This window comes from Myotis daubentonii, chromosome X, assembly GCF_963259705.1.
Source record: "Myotis daubentonii chromosome X, mMyoDau2.1, whole genome shotgun sequence".
Lineage (NCBI taxonomy): Eukaryota > Metazoa > Chordata > Mammalia > Chiroptera > Vespertilionidae > Myotis > Myotis daubentonii.
In genome coordinates, this window is record NC_081861.1 from 62848478 (window position 1) to 62871963 (window position 23486).

Genomic DNA, 23486 nt, shown 5'->3' on the forward strand with positions numbered 1-23486 from the left:
AGAGCTATTTTCATTCATTGTCTTACCACCTGTGAAAGTTGCAAACTAAAACATGATTATGCTTTCTTTTCTTTTTAACATTTGAATGAATTTAAGACTTGAAAGGATAGTAATTCAAACCCAATTCGCTACTCTTAGTCTTTGTAAGGTGTAATTCTATTACCATCTCCAGCATCAGAATTCCAGCAATAACCTTCTGGGATAGTTTCTGCCCCTTAAATTCAATGGTTTTCTTACACGTCTTTGGTTTTGAAAAGACCAGGGCTTGTTTCATTTGGGTGTCTTTGTTGCCGTTCTGTGGTTTGACAATATGGAGTGGGCTGTAATTCTCTTACATTTTGGCCACCTAATAGGCAAAGGTTTCCTAACATAACAGACTGACAGTCTCCAGGACTGGCCATCACTGTGGATAGGACTGTGTAAGAGAAGGATAAAATGAAACAAAACAGTCATCTTAGCTCAGACATGCATTTGTCACCAGGACACGAGAGTTCAAACTGTGCATTTCATATGTGACAGCATTCCTTTGAAACATGCTTACAAAGATTTTACCACCTCTCTCTCTCACTCTTACCTTCTCATCACCTTGCATGCATCTTCAGTCACTTTCTAAGATCTTAGTTTCCTTCAAATGTATTAATAAAATTTAATTGTGGGAATTCCTGACTTTGGACTGGTGGCCTGTAAGGAGTATGCGGCTTTTATATTATCAAGCTGCCTGCAGGGATCCAGTCAGTTACGTGGGTATCACTTAAACCAGTGGTTCTCAACCTTCCTAATGCCGCGACCCTTTAATACAGTTCCTCATGTTGTGGTGACCCCCAATTTCATTGTTACAAATTGAACATAATTAAAGCATAGTGATTAATCACAAAAACAACATGTCATTATATATGTGTTTTCCGATGGTCTTAAGCGACCCCTGTGGAAGGGTCGTTTGACCCCCAAAGGGGTCGCGACCCACAGATTGAGAACCGCTGACTTAAACCTTTTTTGCTTTAACAGTGCCAGAGTGGAAGGGGGATTCCAGATGGCCTTTGCAATGTAGTCATTCAAGGGAAAATGCGTGCACCAACCTGCATTAAATTTGCGTTGCTCACCTAAGTAAAGGAAACTGCCCTGTTAAATAACAGTCTGCTGTTTCTGAGGGAAAAAGTGATTCCCTACTGGTTCTGCGCTAGGCACATATGTGGGATGTGAGTAGGCCAGGCTATGCAGTATGTGTAAAATCAAGCTCTACAAATATCTCCAGGCAGTGCTTCTAACAGCCACAAGCAATGCACCAGGAAATGGCTAGTTTTCCCACAGCCTAGGTCAGCAATTTTCAACACTTTTCATCTCATGGCACACACAAACTAATTACCAAAACCAAACAATATATTTTTTTGTCGATTTTACAAAAAAAAATAGGTATAATTCTGATTTATGCACACCAGATGGCTATTGTATTGGCTGTTGTCACTTTTTTCTTTGACAATCTAAGGGAAAAGAGGTCAGGGCCCCTGACTGAACAGTTAGGTATTGAATATTTTAAAAATTCTTGTGGCACACCAGTTGGAAATCGCTGACTTCAATGATTTTATAAGCCAGTTGCAGCACATATACTGTTCAGGTAACAGATAAGCTCTATGTTGAGTTGAGCTTCATTTCTTATAACTTTCTCATTTTGTTCTAGGTCGAGAGTCCTAAAGGACCAGGAGAAGACGGGTGCAATGAAGGACATAGTCAAACCAAACGTTATTCTCTTGGTCGAGAGTAAGCTCAGAGGAGACAATTTTAGGCAACTAAAAGTATAGCTGTACTGCAAGTTCCATAATTGGCTTTGAATAGCTATTTTTCAATAGTCAAAACCACTCATCTGCTTAAGTTAAAGCGTATATAACGTTGCAGCAAAATGAGCATTGTGAAAGACATTGCCATTTCCATCAATTTTTTGTTTTCAATTCCTCAGAGTATCTTGGGTATATCCTTTTTTAAGAAAAGAAGCACAAATTAGGTGCAATTTATTTTTCTTGAAAGGAAATGCTGACCTCTATTCAGAGCTTGCTAATAGCATTATTTCTTCTTCTCTTTCTCTACACAGAGGAAGGGAGGGGAGGGGTATTGGGGGAACAGAGTGTTACAATAAAGACCTTTTTGTAGAAGTGTTTTCTTGCACCTTCAATTACCTCATGGCAGGTGCAATGACCACTTTTTGCTCTCCTGAGAACAAAAGTGGCAATTTGTACTTACAAATACATAACCGTATCAGTAAAAATGAGGCCATGCTGAAAATCTGCCCTGAGATGTTTAAAGGACACTGAGTTTTGACTCAAATTTACACATAAGTCAATGCCAAATGACAAATTTCAAGCTTCACGAGTTCAGACATTGATCAGGGAATTGGAGCTTCAAAGCCACAGAGCTGAAAGCATTTGGACCAAGGAATATTCAACAAAAGCTCTATAAACATTCATCAATGAAATCTAATCACCTCCAGCAAAAAATCATCAAGGCACAACAAGGGTTTGATGAATGAAGAATTCTAATTTCTTCTATTCTTTGCACTTCCCTGGAAAATGAGAATGCAATCACTGTCAAATGTTGATAACTGCATTTTCAAAATGGACTTTCAGTCCATTTGAAAAGGTGTAAAATAATGCCATAAATTTATATAGAACTTAGTTTAAAAATGGTTCCTACATTCATTACCATATTTCCTCCTCACTTCGAGGCTCTGCGACAGGGCAAATATGATTCATCCTCATTTTATACATGGAAGCGCTGAGGGTAAGAGATTTATCTGAAGTACAGAGTATTATGGACTGCATGTTTGTGTACCTCCCCTGCAAATTCATATGGTGCAGTTTAGTCCCCAGTGTGTGATATTTGGAGGTGAGGCCTTTGCACAGTCATTAGGTCCTAAGAGTGGAGCCCTCACAAATGCAATTAGTGTCCACATAAGGTACATGAGAGAGATGATCTCTCTCTTAGTTATGTAAAGATAGCCAGGAAGCTGGCTGGCTACAAGCCCAGAAGTGGGCCCTCACCAGACAGGGGATATACTGGCACCTTGATCTTGGACTTCTCAGCCTCCAGAAATGTGATAAATAAATGAATGGCCCTAGCTGGTTTGGCTCAGTGGATAGAGTATTGGCCTGGGGGCTGAAGGGTCCTGGGTTTGATTCAGGGCACATGCCTGGGTTGCAGGCTCAATCCCCAGTAGGGGGCATGCAGGAGGTAGCCAATCAATGATTCTCTCTCATCATTGATGTTTCTCTCTCTCTCTCCCTCTCCCTTCCTCTCTGAAATCAATAAAAATATATTTTAAAAATATGAATGAATGAATAAGTAAATAAATATTTGTTGTTTAAGCCACCCACTCTATGGTATTTTTGTTAGAGCAGCCCAAACTGACAAAAGTACTGAGCTAAGAAGTATTGTGATCTTTTCTCTATTCCAGGCTGTGAGGACAAAGACTGCCCCTGTTTAGACATGATAATATGTGATTATCTTTGGGTGTGTGCCAGGTAATGTGCTGGTCAGGCTGTGAATTGCCTCTGGTATTTACAGGATCATACTGATACCATGAGCAGCCCTCAACACTCAATAAGTTCAGTACCTTAACACTCTTTAATTACAAATTGACATATGAATAATGTGTATATCTAGCTGCCTACATACAGTTAATATTAATAAGGATATTCTACTCTTGAGAATGGCATGTGTGCCATTATTTTAGTCTACGATAGTTCTGTTTCCCCATTGGGTAAGAAGACGTGATGGGTATGATTAATCTTATAAACTCTTTGAGGCATGAAAAAGAACTGTACAGGTAAACATAATATTGATGTAGAATCTAATATTTACTTTAAGTGGAGGCAATATGAATAACTCATAGAAAAGAATCTATTTTGGTATAATCGCTAGCTACTGTGCTAAGTGTTTTATATTAATTAGTGCATTTAAACCTTAGGACAACCCTATTATTATGCACATGTGATGGGCGAGAAAATTGAATTTTAGATAATTTTTTATCTAGGTAATTTGCTTAAGTTCACACAACCAGTAAGGATGGGTAATGGATCAGAATCCAGTTTATCTGATTAAACACTGCTCTTTTTAACCATTGTCTCTGGTGTTCAAATTTTAGTAGTACATGAAAGAATGATTTGGGGCACTTGTTAAAATATAGATTCCTGGGCGCCATACACTGTGATTCAGTAGACCTGGGGTGGGATCTGAGAATCTAAATTTTAATAAGCTCCCCAGGCAATTCTCATGCTGATGGTTTTTACAGACTTTGAGAAATAGTGACATATACTGACAGAGCTAACATTGCTTTCTCTGTATTAATTTCCTGGGTCTTTTTTAAAACAAGTCAGATATTTGAGATTTTTCCTTTTTAAACTCATAATGCTTACTGTCTCTGTAATTGAGAAACTTACCAGAACAGAAATTGTGATGTGATGGTATTGATATTTGCATAATGGCTACATATGTATGAAATAGATTTGATCTGATTCAATGAGGCCAGACAATAGGCTTTCACTGTAGGTTTAAGTAAAGGCAAATAGCTAGGTAAGTAGGAGAAGAAGAGAGAAAGGAGAAATGAAGGGAGACAGGGAAGAAAAGAGAGAAGGGGAGCAGTAAAGGACTGAGCTACTTTTGAACATAAAGAATCACATTTCTTTCAAAAGACAGTTTCTGATTTAAATTTGTTGTTTGACAGACATGTCTTTTTATCTAGTTTTGTTTAGGTCCTCAAATGGATGACAGGGCACACAATCCAATTGGCAGTTGTGATTAAGAGGTCAGGCGGTGAATTCAGTACTTTTCAAAAATCTCTTTCTTCCCGCCCCCTTCAACCTGCACTTGAGTCTCCTAACTCATTCACATCAACGGGAAGCAGTGGTTGACCACCACCCTCCACTCACAAGTCTAAGGACAAGCTTCATTATTACCTTTCGCTTCAATGAAGTTGAGATAATCCAGACACATATATAGCTTTTCGGTCTCAATTATTGTTTTCTTTTTTTTTCTTTCTGAACTATTAATCTAGCATGAAAAAGCTTTAAAAAATTAAAAGGATTTTTAGAAAAGGAATCACTTTTGTCCCTATACAAAAGAACAGCAAAAAAAAAAAAAAAAAAAAGGTATTCCCAAGGACAGAGCCTGTTAAAAATCAGATTATTTCCACCACACTCCCCTATTATTCACCTGTCAGTAAAATATGTCCTCTCATTGTCTCAGCTTGAATGCCTATTTTTATCTGACTAGAGCTATATGGTCATTTTTGTATTTATTACTAAGTTCTTTAGGTTTCTTCCCCATTCTCCTCTCCCCATCCCAGAGAATGTTGTTCTGTTCTTAAAAACTGGGCCACATGCCTCTGAGGGGAAAGTAGTGCATTATTTCATTCCCACCTTTTCTTCTTTTTTGGCATCTCTGAGGCCTGCTATGCCCAGAAGTGCTTCCACTCAAGCTGGACCATCAAATCAATTATCACAGCAGTCTGCTTGCTAAATATGAATGGCAATGAATGACAACCGGCATGGCAAACTTTCAGCTTTGATTTGTCATTGGCAATGTAAATAGTTTTTGGAGACCCCCTCCCACCCTCCTTTTCTATCTCTCTCAATTTCTCCCAGTCTCTCCCTCTCAATCTCGCCCTCTCTCATAGAAGTTTGAGAGGGTCCACTGGTTGGCCCACTCACCTCGCCCCGCACTGCTGTTTGCAACTGCGTGGTACCAAATCTTTGAATAACAGCTTCACCTTTGTGAGTCAAAGTCACAAGAGAAAAATGGTACTGGGAGCCATTATTGCTATCAAATCTCTCCCAGCTAACCTCTGAGCCTGATTATTACTGTATCCGAGGAAGCACAACAGTGTTGTATTCTTATTCATTTGGACTGTTTAAAATTCTTGCCTGCTCCAGTATTTGAAGCTTCAATTGTTTTGTGCTTAATGTTGCTCATTTCATACCAAGTTCTTGGTTATGTGAAATACTTTAATTTTTAAAATGTTATTATATCCTAGCTGTTTAAAAAGATTGAGAATGCCATAAAGAGAGAGACTGGTTTAAGCAAACTATAACTAGCTTTCATAATGCTGTATGTGCTCATTAATCCATCACTTTTGTGAGGAGGTCGGCAATTTCTAGAATACTGGAGTGCTTTAGTTTCTTTTCTGAAATTGGCAGCAATTCTTTTCATTGGCCAACGATGACATACTTTTATCAATGATATTTATAAATATTGCTTTTAAAAATGAGTTCAAAGCAATAACATAACTGGAAAATAACAGGCAAGAGAATAAATTATGCCAACCACTGTTAAGCAGAAATTATGCGCCAGACTCTTAGAATATAGATTGTCTTGATTTAGCTATATAATGATGAGTTGTGTAAGACTCTGCCTAGAACTGGTTAATTATTGAATTAAAATGCTGATTCTGTCATCATTAGTCTGCCATAATTGAAAAATACTCATCACAATTTACTTTATGACATGCATACACTACTCTTCGTGTATTACAGTGTGGAGCAGGGATACAAAAAAATACAAATTATAATCCCTATCCTCTGGGAACAACCTCACTGACCAGATAAGTCACACCCATATAAAAGCAAAACTATAATTAAGGATATTGTTTGTCAAACATCAAAGGAATTACATAGAGGGCAAAAATTATGTAATTATGGGAAGCAGATTACTCCAAAATAGGGTGATAGATGGTACCTTCAAGAGATAGATGAGAGCTGAGCTATGCATGGTGGAAGCATGGATGAGGTTTTCATAGGTAAAGAGTGGGAGAGATGTTATTGCCAGTGGGCAAGTTAACAGGTTAAATTGATATACTCATTTTTCATTCTTTAAAAAATTATTTTTGAGCTCAAAGATCTCGATTAAATGGATGCTACGTCTAAGGAACAGTCTTTCTGCAGATTATCCTTAGGCTTGAGGGTATGAAATGCTGGATGAAAGGTGGCTTTTAAGGGACCAGTAGTAGCCATAACAAATAATATTCTAGTTCAGGTTGACTAGAGTCTTTATAAGATAGTTCCTGATTTCTTAAGGAATGCTGGGGTGCTCCAAAAAAGATAATAATGGTCAATTTCCATTCAGATTTTGAAAGACGTCCAGGCTGAGGTTGGGTGTCCTACAGTGGTTGAAATCTATAAATGGTCAAGGACAGAGCTGTATACCTTGGGGACTCTTACTAGGCTGGTCTCTAAACCGTTTGCATAAGTTTCCTAGGGCTGTCATAATGAATTACCACAAATTGGGTGGCTTAAAACAACAGAAATGTATTTCCTCACAGTTCTGGAGGCTGGAAAAATGAAATAAGGTGCTGGCACGTTTGGTTCTTTCTGGAGGTTCTGAGCACGGGTCTGTTCCATTCCTCTCTGATAGCTTCTCCTGGATGCCATCAATCGTGGCCATCCCTTGGCTGGTAGCCGCGTCACTCCAATCTCTGCTGTCATCACATGGCCTTCTCCCCGGGAGTCTCTGTGTCCATGGGTCTCTACATGGCCTTCTTATAAGGACACTAGTCATTGGATTTAGTGCTCACCTTAATTTAGTCCAACCTCATTTTAACTTCATTATATCTACAAAGATGCTATTTTCCAATAAGGTTGTGGTGGGGAGGGAGGAAGGGGGTTAGGACATTAAGATATCTTTTTGGGGGGACAACCTTTTCACAGCCAATTATCTACACTGATGAAAGAGAAACATGCAAATTAACCATCACTCCACCACTCTGCTATACCCACAAGCCATTCCCACCAAACAGGAGCAAGTATGCAAATTAACCCAACTAAGATGGCGATGGCCACAGAGCTGGAGCTAGCAGAAGGCTTGGGTTGCCCCTGGCAATGGAGGAAGCCAAGCTTCCTGCCTGCCCTGGCAGGCCCTGGGCTCCGCTCAAGGCTACAAAGTTTCAATTATAGGAGATAAATAAATCCCAGATACCTGCTTCCAGCCCAAAAGGAGAGGCTGGGAGCTTGGGTTGCCGGGGGGCGTGGCCAGCCTGAAAACGGCCCTCAGCCCCTCACCCAGGCTGGGCAGGCATTCCAGCAGGACCCCCACCCTGATCCGGGACACCCTTCAGGGCAAACCAGCCGGCCCCCACCCATGCACCAGGCCTCTATCCTATATAATAAAAGGGCAATATGCAAATTGACCCTAACAGCAGAATGACTGGGAATGACTGGTCACTATGACACACACTGACCACCAGAGGGCAGACGCTAAATGCAGGAGCTGCCCCCTGGTGGTCAGTGTGCTCCCATAGGTGGAGCTCTGCTCAGCCACAAGCCAGGCTGATGGCTGCCAGTATAGCGTTGGTGGCAGCAGCCTCTCCCGCCTCCTCAGTGGCACTAAGAATATCCGACTGCAGCTTAGGCCTGCTCCCCACTGGCAAGTGGACAACCCCCGAGGGCTCCCGGGCTGCCAGAGGGATGTCTGACTATCAGCCTAGGCCCGATTCCCTGGGGATTGGGCCTAGGCTAGCAGGTGGACATCCCCTGAGGGGTCCCAGACTACGAGAGGGCACAGGCCAGGCTGAGGGACCCCCTTTTTGTGCACTGGGCCTCTAGTTATTCAATAATTGAGAGGAAGGGAGAGAGAGAGGGAGAGAGAGGGAAAAGGAGAGGGAGAAGGAGAGAGGGAGGGGGAGGGGAAGGGAGGGAAGGAAGGAGAAAGAGAGAGAGAGAGAGATTGATGTGAGAGAGAAACACCTCCCATACAGGCCCTGACTGGGGATCAAACCCGCAACACTGTCTATGTGGCCTCACTGGGAATTGAACCCCCAACCCTTTGGTGCATGGAACAACACTCCAACCAACTGAACCACACCTGCCAGGGCTTACAGCCAAGTATTAAAGTATTAGTCCTCTGAGTGGGATTACATAATCCCATCCTAATGATTCATTTCCTACACTTTCTTCTTTTCAAACATGCAAGTTCATATGACACCTACACCTAATAAATAACCAGACTTTCAATTAAAAAAGGTATGTCTAATTTCTAACCTAGTTCAGTACATATTAGAGCTGTCTTCAAAATCTCTTCTCTACTTCACATAACAGGAGCAAGGTAGTGAACTCAAAGTTACATTAGGCCCTGTGGGGAGATAAAAAATGATAAAAAAAAAATTGGCTCCTACTCTCATGTAGTTTACAGCCCTGAGGTTTCACAGCACAGAATGTTCGCAATGGAAGGGATCATAAAGATCATTTATTCTAAACCACTAGTTTTATAGATGAGGCCTTTGAGGCCCAGAGACGTTAACTAACTTGCCCAGGGCTCCCAAAATTAATTGGGGAAATAGAACATGCAAAAGAAACAAATGAAGGGCACAATTTTAAAGAAACCCTGCAATGGCTAGTATTTTGCTTTCATGTACGAGGTATACCCTGCATGCTGATGTGTGCCATAGAGGGATTAGACGGAAGTTTGGCAATCAAGCGCAGTTCAGGAGTAGGTACCCAAATGCTCCCTTCTTTCCTTTGTCCTAATCTCTGAAGACTCCCAGAAAGCAAAACCACTCCCTGACCTTTCTTTTCCTGGGGCCTAAGTTTAGCTCAAGTTCCAGTTGTCTGCAAAGAAACATCTTTCCAAAGAAAGGTAAGACAGACTTACTATCATAGCTGTGCTGTTCTGCCTGTTGTAATTCTTTGATCATGACCTAATCAGGGTGTATTTTCTAAGAAGCGGAGAGGCAGGAAGAAGGACTCAGCAATTACAGATTTGCCATATATGAGAGAACTTTAATATACGGTCCATTCTTTCCTGTTGCAAAAATGATATTTGCAATATTACTAACTGATTTCAGAAGAAGGAAAACAAAGGCTATACGGCCTACTTTAGATGCAACCAATGGTTGGAATAGCTTGCAAGTCACTTTGTAAGTCAAAGCTCTTCTTTCCTTCCTCCTTTTCCAGAAAAAGTTTGGTATTTTAAAAATGGTTGGTTGGGTATCATCCTGCACACTTAAAGTTTGCTGGTTCGATTCCTGGTCAGAGCACATGCCACAGTTTTGGGCTTGATCCCAGGTACAGGGTGTGCAGGAGGCAGTTGATTGATTTTCTGCTCTCACATTGATGTTTCTCTCTCTCTCTCCCTCTCTCTCTAAAATGTAAATTAAAATATTTTTTAAAAAACTACTGGGAATGAAATTTAAGATCAGCACTCATTAACATTAAAGAATAAGGAGGTCTCATAACATTCTATCATAAAAAGAAAAATCTGAAGGAAAAAAATGATAGGAAATCATGGGAATGAACCAAGAATTTGTTTATCTTGTTATTTTTAACCAGCATTAAATCATCATAAATTGAGCCTCGTTTCTCTGAATTAAAGGCACTAGCATTTAATCTGACTTGCCTAATATATGGATACACTTGCCTCTTACCCATAAAATGTACAAGATCTTCAATTAAAGTAGGAAAGCACCACTTTCCAAGCCTACTATTTGGGGATGCATGGAAAATGTTTTACTGATTTATTCAATATTTCACTCAAAATATTTTTTTACATAATTGCTTTCTTACTAGTAGAGCTAACTCTAAGAACTGCAACTTCAAATTAGGTGATTTCAAGTATACCTATATGCCTACATGTGAGTTAACACAAATGACACAACTGCAGAGAAAACAAGTAACATCTTACAGATTAACAGAAAGAAATTTACATAGAAATTCAAAGACACAGACTATTACATGTTCTTTGGGCTGTTGAAAAAAGAATACAATTTGACAAACAATGCATTATAATTACCACCTCCACGGGAGTATAACTATGGAATAGAACTTTTGGTTCTACTCGGAAAAAGTATTATGAATTGGATGCTTTAAGTATATGCACATCACACTTCTTTGAGGATCATGACACAATTGTGACAATACAATAGATGAACTCTCATGCAATATTTCTCCTTATAAGAAAGTTAAGATGCAAGCCAACTGGAAAACTGCACAAATGAGTAAGTAACTAGAAGAGTCACTCGTCCACTTATCACTGACTTATGCTTAGAGAACTGAGTTTTTGTCATTTATGATGTAGCTAAGATGAGGAGATTTTTAGTGCTTTTTCATTAGAAACTTCATGAAGATCTGTAATTGGAAAAGTACCCATTACCTAGGCATTAAATCTAAATTCTATAATAGTCCCCACACTTTACTTCAGTGGTCAAATATACACACAAATCAATGTAAGATTTCAATTAAACACTTATAGGGAAATAAAATTTCACATGATAGTTGAAGTCTGAAAGTATTTCAATTTAGTAATTATTGGATTCACCTTCTGAAAACTATACAGATGAGTCACTTGCATAACTTTTTCTAACACAATAGATTATTTTATCTGAAAAAAGGATATGTTTTTAAAACAGTATTACTCATTCAAATGAAAAAAATATTCCTAGAGCACAGTTTTGATTTGTTGTGTTTTTTTAATAGTTGTATTTCATAGTTCCTCTACAAAAGTTATTTTCAAGCTCTTAAATAGTGGTTGAATTTCAGTTCTCAGACCCAGAAGACATACAATTTAATTAAGATCAGGCCAGATGAAGCATGGACTGTACACAATGGTGACAAAAAGGGACTGGAGCTTAGAGCAGCCGTGGGCAAACTACGGCCTGCGGGCTGGATCCGGCCCGTTCGGCTGTTCTATCCGGCCCACGGAGCCGAAAGAGCGGAGGGTTCTCTTGCTCTCCCCTCCGCTCCTTCACCAGCAGCAGCGTTAACATGTATTAGTTCACACAAACACTCCATCCATGCTTTTGTTCCGGCCCTCCGGTCCAGTTTAAGAACCCATTGTGGCCCTCGAGTCAAAAAGTTTGCCCACCCCTGGCTTAGAGTGTTTCTATCTTTCATTTCTATCACAAGCCCAAGCTAAACTTTGACAGATTATGCAAATCCTTGGCTAAGGGGTGTAATTTAAGAGTAAACTTATACTTTCACAATTCTAATGTGTTAAACAGCTACACTTGACTCCATGTGAACAGTACAGTTACTTTTACAACCAAATTAAAACACCATAGTAAATTACAGGTACTGAATATACGTCCTGACTTAAACTGAAATTTGAACATAACTTTCTCAGTCTTCCTGTTAATGTGATGTGACATCTCTAAACAGACTGAAATTAATGAGAAAATATGGACATTTAACTTGGAATGAAACTTTGATGACAAGAAATTTGTCTTAAACATTCATGTGTTGGATTCTAACAACACAAAGTGAAGCTACAGCCGAGCTGTATTTTAAAAATAATATGGCGCACATAGGTGCATTTCTAACCTCTTCCCGATGACTCACATACAGTGCTTTATTTTTTGAAAAATGGGTCATGCTGTGCACTTCAGGTTTACAATACTAATGCTATTTTATGATCAATTTTGGAAGTCCTACAACCTTTACCGAAATGTCTAAGAGATACAGCTTGACAACTGTGTTTACTTAGCTAGCACGACAATTAGAATCTAAAACTTGCATTTCAAGACTGCATATCACCTATGCAGCACTGACAACAAACCATTTTCTTAGCAAATAACTGATTGATGGCTCATTCTTAACATGCTTGGAGAAACACATTAATAAGATAACCCATGCCTTTTTTCACTCTATAACATCTACAGATGATCTCTATTTCAGATGACTCTAAGTAGCTAAACATGAATAAAAAAGAACACCTTTCTGGCTCATTAAGGCAATTGCTCAAGCTGTCATTAGCATTACCTCTCTGAAAACGCAGTACAGGATGCAGTAGGCCTTGTCTGCTGCAGAAACTAATGGCACGGAGCTACCTTTTGACAGCAGGACTACATTTACATACTTTACATATTCAGTGAGTAAAGGAATAATTTACATTAATCAAATAAGCTATGTTTGGGGGATTTTACCCCTCCCTCATTTGAAATATACCTATGCACGCTGTAGGCCTAGTCACTGACAACTGCATACTAAATGAATTGATCACGCTGACACAAAAGGGGCCTTTTCTACTTATTTAACCCTACCTGTTTTCTACAGGGCAATTGTAAATTATGCCTCAGAAGATAAATAGCAAGTCAGGCCAGAAAAGATGAGATGCACTGGTTTTCATCCTCAAACCTGCTAGGCTGACTACCTGTCAGATAAGGGTGAAGCCCGGATTATGCCTTGAAAAGCTGACAAACCACAGATTTTTATCACTAAATCAAACCTGCTGGGTTTAAACTCGGTGTACTTTAATTATCTCGGATTTAATTAAAAGAACTAGATTAAACCGAAAGTGGAGGGTGGGGGCTCTGGCAGAGGAGACTCGCGGAGTTGTCAGGAATGAGGATACTTCCTTTCCACAAATGAAATCTGTCCTTTCTAATAAAGCCAGTTACATACAGAGGAGACTCCAGGAGTACTAGAGGCTGCACAGTACTAGAGGTTCTCTAGTCGACCCCAGAATGACAGTCATCCTCCCATTCTGAAGAATCTGCACAGGAAGAGGTTCTGTACATGTTGAAAAGGGCACTATTATCAGAGATGAAATAATGAAAATCTCTGTACTTCCTCAACTAAAAGACAAGAATGATCTGTGCTCCAAGGGCTGTTTTTATTATTTTTTTTCTTTATTTAAGATAACACAATTACCAGCCCTTTCAGAGTGTCTTATTTCATAATGGAATAGTCATGAGATACTGAATTATTTAACCACTAGAGGCCCGGTGCATGAAATTCGTGCATGGGGGGTGGGGGAGGTCCCTCAGCCTGGCCTGCACGTTCTAGCAATTCAGGACCCCCTGGGGGATGTCTGACTGCTGGGATCAGGCCTAAACCAGCAATCGGACATCCCTCTTGCAATCTGTGACCCCTGGCTCCTAATTTCTGGCCTGCCTTCCTAATCACCCCTAACCAATCGCCTGCCTGCCTGATCACCTCTAACTGCTTGCCTGCCTGCCTGATCGCCCCTAAATGCCTCTGCCTGCATGCCTGATCACCCCTAACTGTCTCTGCCTGTTTGCCTGATTGTCCCTAACCACTCGACCTGTCTGCCTGATTGCTCCTAACCCCATTGCCTGCCTACCTGATCACCCCTAACTGCTCACCTGCCTGCCTGCTTGATCGCCCCTAACTGCTCATCTGCCTGCCTGCCTGATCACCCCTAACCTCCTCTGCCTCGGCCCCCACCACCGCAGCTTTATTCAGAAGGATGTCCAGAATGATGTCTGGAAGGTTGTTTGGCTGTCTGGTCTAATTAGCATATTACACTTTTATTATTATAGATAAGCAATCTCTCATGGAAGGTTTAACAGTTGTCAAACATTCTCTGTAAAGCGCCAAGCAGTAACTAATTTAGGCTTCATAAGGCATAGGGGCTTTGTCACAACTGCTCAGCTCTGCTGGTATAGCCCCAAAGCAGCCATAGACAATACATAAATGAATGAATGTATTCCTCCAGAGACCTTTATTTATGGAAAGTGAATTTCATATAACTTCCTTTTTTCCCATTGTTTTATTTATTGATTTTTAGAGAGAGAGGAAGGGGGGAGAAATACTGATTTGTTGTTCCACTTATTTATGCATCATTGGTTGATTTGTATATGTGACCTAATTTGGGATCAAACCAACAACCTTGCTGAATCCGAACAGCACTTTAACCAACTGAGCTATCCAGCCAGGGCTCATACACTTTTCATGTCACAAAATATTCTTTTCTTGTGATTGTTTGAAACCATTTAAAAATGTAAAAATCATTCTTAGACTTTGGGCCAGATTCGGCCTGTAGGCCACAGCCACAGTTTGTCATCTCCTGTTCTACTCTATATGTAAGTCATTATCAAGGGGAGAAAAAAACAATGTAAAACATGGCCACTTTTCATAATGGTTGGAGAAACAAGGACAAAACCATTAAAACATTAACAAATAACATAATAAAGGACTAAAATGTGTGGGACAGTAAATGAGTGAGGGTATGGAGGACTTTGTGGTAGTTAGAATAATCAGAACAAGACTCATGTATTGACTAATTGTACCAGGAAGAAGTACTTGGATTTATATAGATGGAGAAGAGAAGGAAAGATAACTCCAGGTGAGAGAAATAATATGAACCAAGACAGAGAAACATGAATTAGCAGGATACATTTTGGGGAAGAGGGAGAAAGGCCTGTCTAAGCAGTATCAATTAGATAAATTAATTCATTTATTGAATAGATAATTATTGATCCCTTCTGTGTCAAGTATTAGGCTAAATACTAGAGATAGTGTGATGAATAAGACACAATCCCTGCCCTCCAATTGCTCACAGTCTTGTTACAAGGACAAATAGGCAAACAGTTATAACACAGGAGAGAATATGGCATAGGATACTAGAACTAAAAAGTAAAGCTATCTGAAAACAACTGTGAAAATTTTAAAAATTATGTCAGTTCTGAACATTCCATTCCTTTACATTTAAGGTAGAAATCTGTGCTTTAGACTATAAAGGGAGTCCAAATGCAAAAAAGAAATCTCTCTGTGGCTCACCCAAGGCCGATCATTTATTGTAAATGTTCAGACTTCACTGTCTCTCCTAGAGAAATGGCAAAATCACATAAACTTCCTATCAGTAATTTCCAGGGACCCTTTGAAGATTGTAATTTTAAAAAAGGATTATTATTTTATTGGCTTGATTCACAAACTGGGCATTATGTCATCGGCCCTAACCATGTGCATACACCTATGTGTAAGCCTCAGTAGTGAGGTAAATTACTGTGGAAAATCCTGGGGTGTTCAAGAAAATCCTGAGATTTTCAAAAAAAGGATTTATATCTTACCTGCATGAGATGGCTCAGAATCAATAATGCCTGGAGCACAGCATGAGTTTTCAACTCTATGATTTGAAAACTCTTAATAGTATTCCAAAGAATATTTCCACAAATTAATCACTCATTCTTTTAAAATGTTAGTGGAGTTACTAGACTTCTTTGAGGCAAAAACTAAAAATCCAGCTACAAATGTTCCTAGGAGTATGACCGAAGAAAATCTGAGAGATCCCGTAAATCTTTCGCATGAGCCCCCAAGTGAAAGGCAACATTATGAGGAAATAGCAGAGCATGTGGTTTGAAATTAGACAAATTCATGTTTGTCTGATTCTGATTCAACTGCTCACTAGCTGTGACCTTGGCCAACCTACTTCACTTCTCTAACCCTCCATTCCTTCTCCTGTAGTCTTGGGAAAATAAAAGTTAATGTTTAGGAATTTTGTGAAAATGTAGTGAGATAGTTACACATGGGACCTAGGCAGTGCCTTAGCATAGAGAAAAGGGGGTGGGCTAAAATGGATCTTTTATTTGTACTGAAAACTTTCATCATTAGATTATCTAAAAAAGTCATGTTGTACAACCACCCAATCTGGATTAAGACAGCACTCAGACCATTTATGTAGCTGAACTTGGATTAGCCCATGTTGTACAAGGATGACCTACTATTGCAGAAGAGAAGAAATAAATAGAAAAATTCTTTTGAAATGTGCAAATAAATAAATAGGTATTATGCTGCACCCAGAACACTGAATAAAACAAGTTCATGAACAGTACATTTATAATATTGGCTCAGGGTAAAAATTAGACTATAGCTTGCACACAAATCACATTTGTATTTCACTGGTTATCATGCAGGTCATGATGAATTTTGTGTCACACAATAAAGGAGTGAACTGGTTATTGCTAGCATTCCATCCCAAGCTGCATTCTTGCTTCTTTCTTTGGAAAGTAGTAAGCTAATGAATAGATGCTACTTTCTATGATACGAATGTCCTTCACTATGAGAATCTATTGAATGCAGCACTGAATACATATTCATGAATGTGCACTCTTCTCAAAACAGGGATTTAGACAGTCTACTCCATTAAACATAAGTTTATTTTTCTTCCAGGTGTCAGCCAGGGAATCAACATTTTGGTCAGTGGCCTTTTCATGATGTTTATCCTAATGGATGCCACCTGCAAATAAAATCAACTTATGTTTAATGGAATAGATGTTCTAAGTCTCCATTCTGAGAATGGTATTTTTTCATGAAGAAGTAATTGATTCTGCATGTTAGAAATGAACATGGACTCACAAATACAATTCCAGCTTAATTTGATGCTGATTAAAACAAGAGTTAAATGAAAACGATGTAATTTACATTTTATTACATATCCACATTATATTGTGGTGAGATACTGGGGCTACCGAACATGATACAAGTCCCTACCTCCCTACAGTCTTGTGTATTTTGAGAGCCACTCTAGCATATTCACCAGAGGTGACAATGATTACGAAGAGAATAGCAGAAGACATTTCATAAGTGATAGTGGCCAGAGGATGACATTTGAACATTAAAATGGCCTAGCACTCTACTTCCTGATGTGGATGATGTGATGGTAGTAGGGACACAATGTGGAAAAATCCTACGTGGGAAAATTTTTCTTCTATGTTTTTTTTAAAGTATCCCCCCACCAGCTTGGTCTGATTGACAGTTCTTACAGACTGACCTAATGAACCTTCAGCCTGGGAGCCTTCACACATTCCCCGAGAAGCGGCGGACTCAAGTTTTACTGCAGGCATCATCTCCTAAGCCCCAGTGATCTGACTAAGGTTGCATGGCCTCCAAATACCACTGCAAACAGATATTGAACACCAATCCCAGAAGGAAAGTTGTCAAACTGATATTTCAGCTTTTATGGTCCCTCTACAAATCAGCTCAAGTTATACTGTTCCAGGTTCAGATGAAGCATTTAATTGTGTCTTCCCACAGAAAATACCTGGTGACTGCTAGGACTTTCCAAAGGGGTAAACTAGGTATATGAAAACACCAGGCAGACACCAGTATATAAGCAAATTATTTGCTTATTCCCCTGTGCACTGTGAACTATATTTTAAAGTTTAAAAAATCTCCAATTCATCCTATAGTTATTTATTTTTCTGTTTTTTTTTCATTAGCCATTAGAGTCAGCTTATATGTACAATAGGGAAGATGAGACATAAGGTAGGACAGGAATGAGTTAGGACTGCAATTAACACAAAAAATTTGTCCTGCACAAAGGGAGTCTCTGTGTCACATTTAGAAGGAATCTACTACACTATATATTTTAGGTCTTAAAGTATAATTCCACAGAAAAAGTGTGGACACCAGTATAGAAGGAAGACAGTGCACTGGTTTCAAATCTTTGTGTTACAACAACAAAAAGGAGTTAGTCTAGCTGTTAGTAATTTTCTAGAAATAACAAGTGATTTACTTTGTAATCAAGTGAGGATCATGGGATTTTAGAGTATGGAAGCTGTTATTAACATGCCAAATTTCTGAGACCACATGTATGATGAACTTTTCCTATCAGTTATTCTTAAATTAGGTAAAACATTTCTTGTTCTAAATCTTAGATAAAGGGTGTGTTCATGAGATCATACTGCTTAGACAGAATTTTAATTTTAGCTTTAAAATTGTCTTCTACTCCTCTTAGAAGTTAGAATGATTAATCTAGATAGAGAAATTAAGATACTTTATCCACAGGAAAAAATAAAACTATATACTTCTCTCAAAACATTTTATAAATAAAACACATTCAACCAAAGGATATTGAACTTAGCAGCAGAAATACATACAAACATAGCTACACACACACACACACACACACACTCAAGGTCCACAGCTAAAACAAAAAGACAGTGTCTAACCACCAACGTGAAATCAGCCAAGTACCAACAGATTTGGTAAATCTATTTTGCTCCTCTCGGGCTTTTGCCTGTACTTGTAGCACTGATTTTGCATAACTATGGTCAAACAACAAACAAACAAAGAATTAATTAAGATGGCTGTTTCTGGAGGTCTGTGGCAAAGTGTTCTTCTCATTCTGCTAAAAGCACTCAATTCATCTGCCTAGTTTTCGATGTGTCTAAAGGACTTCAATCTATATTTTTTAATATGAGGTAACTAGAGGCTCGGTGCATGAAATTAGTGCACAGGGGTGTATGTGTCCCTCAGCCCAGCCTGCACCCTCTCCAATCTGGGACCCCTTGGTGGGATCAGGCCTAAATCAGCAGTCGGACATCCCTCTTACAGTCCAGGACTGCTGGCTCCCAACCGCTCACCTGCCTGCCTGCCTGATTGCCCCTAACCACTTCTGCCTGCCAGCCTGATAACCCCTAACCACTTCCCTGCCAACCTGATTTATGCCTAACTGCTCCCCTGCTGGCCCGATTGCCCCTAACTGCCCCCCCCCCTGCAGGCCTGGTCACCCCCAACTGCCCTCCCCTGCTGGCCAGGTCACCCCTAACTGCCCTCCCCTGCAGGCCTGGTCACCCCTAACTGCCCTTCCCTGCAGGCCTGGTACCCCCCCCAACTGCCCTCCCCTGCAGGCCTGGTTGCCCCTAACTGCCCTCCCCTGCAAACCCGGTTCCCCCAACTGCCCTTCCCTGCAGGCCTGGTCTCCCCTGCCAACTGCCTTCCCCTGCAGGCCTGGTACCCGCCCAACTGCCCTCCCCTGCAGGCCTGGTCACCCCCAACTGCCCTCCCCTGCAGGCCTGGTTGCCCCTAACTGCCCTCCCCTGCAGGCCTGGTCACCCCCAACTGCTCCCCCCTGCAGGCCTGGTCACCCCCAAATGCTCTCCCCTGCAGGCCTGGTCCCCCCCCCCAACTGCCCTTCACTGCAGGCCTGGTTGCCCACAACTGCCCTCCCCTGCCAGCCATCTTGTGGTGGCCATCTTGTGTCCACATGGGGGTGACCATCTTTGACCACATGGGGGTGGCCATCTTGTGTGTTGGAGTGATGGTCAATTTGCACATTACCTCTTTATTATATAGGATAAGAAAAGTATACTGATCATGGGTCAGAGTAGTTGAAGTAAATGGAGATGACTCTTTTTCCTTTCTTCAGTAAAGAGTCCAACCAAATTATTTTTAAGTCTCATAACTAACTAACTATAGATTTAACTGGTCATTTGTATTTGGTAAAATTTCTTATAATTTTGATACTATAAGTAATGTGAGTAATTTGTAAAATAACTTGCTTGTGTTGTTAAATGAGATCTATCCCCATCAATATAGTTGCTTTGGGAGTTACAGAATTAAGCAATGATTCCATCATTTTGTGAAACATTTGGGACATGCCTCTTTGGTATATCTTTAGAGTCAGCTTCACATTCTTTTTAGTAGTCTCAAATGACAGCAAATCTTTGGTGTTTTATAGTAGATTTGAGTTTTGGAAAGCAGACAAATATTGCAGAGCCAAATAGAATAAATAAGCTTGGCAATTAAAGTGTGTAATACTAATGTTTGGTTATAAACTAGGTTCAACTATACAGAAATAATACTAAATTTCTTCTTTAGCTCAAATTGTAGGACTATGAAGAACATTTATTGGTAGAAATAAATTCTTGTTGGTTTGGTAATAAAGGCAATATAGTCTTTAAATATAAGTAAATGCATAAATGTGTGTACTCTGTGTATGTGTGTGGCAAAATTCTATAGCGGGATAAGACAATTAATTTTACAGATAAATAAAAGGAGGCCCAGCTCCTCCTAGTGAAGTATGTAGCAAAGTGCTTATTAAGTGGTAAAATATTTTCTATGTCGCCAAAACAATGGTCTATGGAGAAATATACAATATATTTTATAACAGTGGTATAGTGCTAGGGTTATAAGTGTAGCAAACATCAGTCCACTTGCCTGCCTACCCATACTTCTTTCTCAGAGAACCTGCTCTTTTGTAAGTCCCTGGGAGAGGCAGCCATCCTATCACCATGTGGATCTTCTCCCTGCCCTGGCTGATGGGACACCGGCTGGGCACCAAACCCATCAGCTAGGCTCGGCCAGTTAGATTCTGTCACAAGAACCTAAACCCAAAGAGACTGGTGTCACATAAAGACAGGCACTCAAAGTAAGGGCCATAATGTCTTTCAGCTATGTCAGTCACGTTAAAACAAAGAAAAGCAATGGGGAAAAAGAGGGGACAGAGATGAGTGAGATCATTCAAGGGCAGAGAAAGCAACTAATATTTCTAACTTCTCAGTTTTGGTTCTAGTCCAAGGCATTCTATGTTTTTTTTTTTTCCTGTCCTTGGATATCCAAAAGGTCACTATCATATCCTTGAGTAAATACCCCTCCATTCAAGCCAGCTAGAGTAAATTTCTATTTCTTGTAAAGAAGCAAACCCAAAGACAATGTGTTATTGGTTTTCTACTCCACCCTTTAACTTTTTAATAAGTAAATTAAAAATATAAGTTTTAAACTGTTTGTGGACTAGCTGAATGCCCAGGGAGATTAAATGATTCCCTCCAAGTCATTCATATAGTGGCAGGTCAGAGACTAGAAACCAGATCTCCTCACTGGGGCACATAGCATCTATCAGTAGAGTTTGCTGGTTCAGAGCACAGACCCTCCTTGCCTCAGTTCTCTTCTCTATAAAATGAGGTATGATAATAGTGCTTAATCTAACCAAAGAGTTGTTGTGAGAATTAAATCAACCACCATATGATGCAAATAGTAATAGCTGATTAAACCTGGGTAGGAACTTGACCCAAATGGCAGCCATCTTAAGCTCTGATGTACCTGGGCCTGGTGAAAAGCAGGGGAGGGTACTAAATAGGATTCCTCGAACAAGAATGTGGAATTGGGACCCACATTTGTCAGGAGGTAGAAGAGGTAGAAGGGGCAGTTAGATCAGGGCAACCCCGTCAAAAAGACCCATGAACTTGTGCTATGGAGGACCCCAGAGCCGCCTTGAAAGTAGTGCAAAGACTCAGTTTTCAGGGATCTAGGCCTATGTATTTTCTGCCCTGAATTCCCATGAGCCTCTCTGTATCTCTTTAAAAACACTCAGTTTAAGTAGCTTTTTGTTCCTTGCAATCTAAAGAGGTGCAATTAAGTAAAGTGTTTATTAATATTACCTTAACTTTTAGTATGAAAATGAACAGTCATTACAGATACGGGGCTTAGGTGGTAGGGAATGGCCCATATGCTTCCTTCCCATCTCAAATGTATCTTCCTGGCGCTCTCACTGTTTTCAGCATCAGCAGCCCGATGCTCTCATTTCCCTCTTTCCGGGTAGAAGTGCTCTATCACCATCTTATCACCAGGAACTAAATGGCACAGGTCTTAAGAATGAGTAATTAATCATTCTATATCCATTTAGCATCACTGGATTCATTTTGTTTAACATGATAGATAATAGTTGAAGCCTACATTCTTCCAATTAAAATGTGAAAATGTTCTTTACTGAGGTCCTTTACCCTTACACAGCTAACCAAAACCCGAGAGCATGTTCTATAATTAGCACCCTGAAAATATTGTTTAAAACAGCAACCTGAGCACAAACCAGAAGAAAAACAAGAGTGCTGCAAATTGTAAACAACTTCCGATGATTTATAGGAAGAGAACTCTACAAAGCTTCCTTAATGTCAGGGTATAAACAGTTTTTAGTGCTATTTAGTTAAATGATAATTATAAAACTCATTGAACTGAATGAGAATTAGGATTGTCAGACAAATGCTTGTAAGGGGTTAATTAATTCATCTGAACCGCAGAGCTCAGCTGAAAATGGGCTCATTATTCTCAGCCACCAACTTTGTCTGTGTCTCAGTACTGTCCTCCTTTCTCCATCAGATTCACCCTGTTGCACCCCCACCTCCAGTAGCAAATGTCAGGAGAAAGAAATGTTTAGAAGAAAATGTGAGCTAAAGGCATTTTGCCAGGATACGTCGGGGGGTACAAAGATGTCTGCGGGAACACTGAGTTGGAAAGATCATTTATTAGTACACCATGGTTCATAACATCCCAAAGGGTTCAATATTTTCATTATGCACACAAACATACCCCCTCCTCCTTTTCAAATGCCTCATTACAGCTAAGCCTGCAGCTTTTTTCTTAAAAAGCTTTCCTCTGAAATTATTAATAATTTGAAGTTCCCTACAGGCCAACGTTATTATTACAGTCAAAATGCATCAATATGTATATATACTTATATACTCTCTTTTATGCTATTTTAAATAACAAAGTATTTAGTAGGAACAGTAAAGAATTTATAAGCTATATACAGAAAAGCCTAGAGGAAGATGGCAATATCCCCAACTCTAAGGAAACAGCTCTTGAAGCTTATTAGGCGGGTGTAGGAGACTGTAATAGGATTATGAGTTTTGGTTTAGCCTGTCCATCATTTCAAAATCCCCATAACTAAACGGAATATCTTCATAGGGGTCTGAGTTTAATATTGAAGCTGCTTTATTTAATTCTTCCCATTTTATAATGCTGAGTGCTAATTAGTTCCATCCACTTTCTTCAGGCTTGTCAATACAGCAACTTGGAAGCCAAGAACCTGCTGAATTATGGATTAACCAGTTCTGTAACAGCGTGTGCAAGCAACCTAGTTAGCTACTCCAAAGTGTAATGTTATTATGGGTACAGGAAATATTCTTTTATTATCTTCTGCTTAAAAGCAGAAAAATAACTCCCTAACAGTAAAAATGATTTATTTTTGATGTGTTAATGAACATTTTAGATACATAG

At 39.7% G+C, this 23486-nt stretch overlaps 1 protein-coding gene across 4 annotated transcripts in view; it reads right to left on the reverse strand.

Annotated features, from left to right (window-relative positions):
• DIAPH2 (diaphanous related formin 2) overlaps window positions 1–23486 on the reverse strand; it is a 936081-nt gene that overhangs the window by 98850 nt on the left and 813745 nt on the right. The window contains exon 28 of one of the 4 annotated variants that reach the window (XM_059679398.1): window positions 16913–16947. The exons of the other annotated variants lie outside the window; for them this stretch is intronic. Coding sequence (XP_059535381.1) covers window positions 16934–16947 — 14 coding nt within the window. The 3' untranslated portion in view covers window positions 16913–16933. Of the gene's footprint in view, window positions 1–16912; window positions 16948–23486 lie in introns of those variants that run through there. 4 annotated transcript variants of the gene reach the window in all.